The sequence below is a fragment of the Aplysia californica genome, unplaced genomic scaffold, assembly GCF_000002075.1.
Source record: "Aplysia californica isolate F4 #8 unplaced genomic scaffold, AplCal3.0 scaffold00287, whole genome shotgun sequence".
In the NCBI taxonomy this organism is placed as follows: Eukaryota; Metazoa; Mollusca; class Gastropoda; order Aplysiida; family Aplysiidae; genus Aplysia; species Aplysia californica.
The window spans coordinates 771,369-773,743 of NW_004797557.1; the positions used below are offsets into that span (position 1 = coordinate 771,369).

At 40.3% G+C, this 2,375-nt stretch overlaps 1 protein-coding gene across 1 annotated transcript in view; it reads left to right on the forward strand.

The window, feature by feature from the left end:
* LOC101852551 overlaps window positions 1–2,375 on the forward strand; it is a gene marked incomplete at its 5' end in the record, with an annotated part of 12,144 nt that overhangs the window by 3,467 nt on the left and 6,302 nt on the right. Inside the window, 2 exon segments of the mRNA XM_035970572.1 lie at window positions 922–1,050; window positions 1,329–1,487. Coding sequence (XP_035826465.1) covers window positions 922–1,050; window positions 1,329–1,487 — 288 coding nt within the window.

A 2,375-nucleotide genomic window follows, 5' to 3' on the forward strand; every position in this document is an offset into this window, starting at 1 on the left:
TCCCTTGGTGGTCTAAAATCGATAAGAGTAGGCTTCGGCCGCCACCCGGGCAAAATTCAAAATTTCCTACCAACTGAAAATATTCGGTGTGTCCCGCGCGCTCATATGACCTATGCAGTTGCGAGCGCCGTAAAACACTTTACAAAAACAAAAAAACCAAATAAGTTCCAACACACTCTCAGTTTACCAGGGTCTTTCTTCTCTATTCACGTACTTAGTTTAGACGTTTGCTGTAATACAACACTTGGACAATATAATTTAAAATATAGTCCTGATCTCTGGGGGCGCTCCCTTAGCTCCGGTTCTGTGATAGGTTGAACAGATTTCTATCATGAGCCTCGGGTCAGCGAGGTGCCTAACTCCACATTTCGCCCGGAACAGATTAGCGTCCTTATAATTATATTATTTAGGAAAGATCAAGATGAACCGCCAGTGGCACTTGAAATATCTTATAAAAACCAAACATGAACATTACTTATTATATTCTAGGTTTTTTTCTGTGTGATGTTTCGTTTATCGTACACAAAAATGAAAATCGACAGCAAAGATGCATTTTGTTCCGGAACACGGGACCTTCGTGGAGGCTCAGAGATCGAATCTTTGGTAGGGTCCTTTTTTATTTTAAAAAAATGTTTGTCTCTTAGCTTGCTGTCCGGACGGGAAACCAAAGAGCGAACCTTCAAAATGACCTTTATTGTGTCCAGTGTGGTGTCTACGATTAGTAGTTTTTGAGCGATATAATAAGAATGCCGCATTTCTGTTATCTTAAATTTCAGACCATCCTCACTTCTTCCATTCGATCTCATTGCAACCTCTGACGACCTGTGTACATTTCAATATGTTTGCTAACCAGTTAATCTATTGCAGGTTCTGACCCTTTAATGAATTTGTTTTTCTGTTTCTTTTTATCTACATTTATAGCATGATGGGAGGGCGTACTTCCGGATGCCAAATGTGCAGAATGGTTCCGTGTTTCTGAAGAAGCGCCTTGATTACGAAACCCTAAAGGCAATAGACTCGGACCAACTTCATCTCAATGTGTCAGCTTCGGTCAGTATCCTTCTTGATTTTACAGACTCTGGCGTCATTTTAGTTAGGTGAGCCACTTTTTTGTTGAGTGCAATATATTTTCAGTTTAAAAGTCCGGAACTGTCCATCTTTATTTATTTCGCCTGTGGGCAAAAGACAACTCATATAATGGAAAATGGAGACGTTTACATTTCTTTCAATATTCAAAGAAATATTGACCTGGTATTTTTCGATACAAAAATCTGTATTAAGATAAGTTAGCTATTTTTTTTCTTCCCAATTATACATTTTTCTTTCAGGACATTCACGGTCTGAAGACTTTTGCGACTGTGACCATAGAGGTGAGCGACGAGGACGATCTGCCTCCGGAGTTTTTCCATCCGGGCTGTCCAGTGGTGGTCAACAAAGTCAAGCCTTGTCTGGTGTCCTACGATGCCTTTGCCTCTCTTTACTATGTGGTTCGTCGGGGGGAGGGAGGCGGGACTGCTTGCTTTTATCATTATTTTTTTCATGTGTTTTGAACGTTCGTTGTATTTTGCATGTTTTGTTTGTTTGTTTGTTTGTTTGTTTGTTTGTTTGTTTTTGTTGTTTTTTGTTTGTTGTTGTTTCATTTCGGCATATGTGTGTTGGGTGAAAAAAAAGGGGGGGATTTTCCCTTCATTAATGTCAAATTTTAAAAAGCACAAAGCGAGCTGATAACTGTGCAATACGCAACTTCAGTGGCGGCAGAATTCGGTTTTGTAAATTTCGCGGACTGTCTGAGACACCAACAAAAGCCTCATATGAGCAATCGTCCCTCCACCCCACTCCACCCCCCTCTTTCCAAAAAAAAGAAGACAAGATACTATTCACTGCTGCTCTTCTCAAGTGAAGAAAATAAAGAAGGTTTGTTCCCCGTGAATATGTGAAGAAACGCTAGAACGTTGAAGTTATGACATAGTGCACACTGGATATAACACTTCTTTCAAAACTGTAAGGCAATTCAGGGGTGGGTCCGACACATTTTTAACTCCATTGTCAACTTGACCGTACCATGAAGGTGAAAATGTTTTTTCAAATGCAGGCGTTTTAGCTCCAAGTAGATTCAGTGCCTTGAAAACTACCATAGTAGGTGAAATGGAAACAAAGTTCCGTTAATAACAACTGAGCTAATTGCACGCCTTTAAAATTTTGAACTCCTGCACTTCCCTCTTATCACAGTCTTTATTATCAGCGATGTGATCCTGCCTACCTACAATGTCATGGTAGAATTTGAGACAAAAAATATATTATCTGCCGACTGTTTCTTGAAAAACACTGAAGGGGCTAGATCCTAGTATTGCATTAGGTTGGCCGGGGAGGGGGGG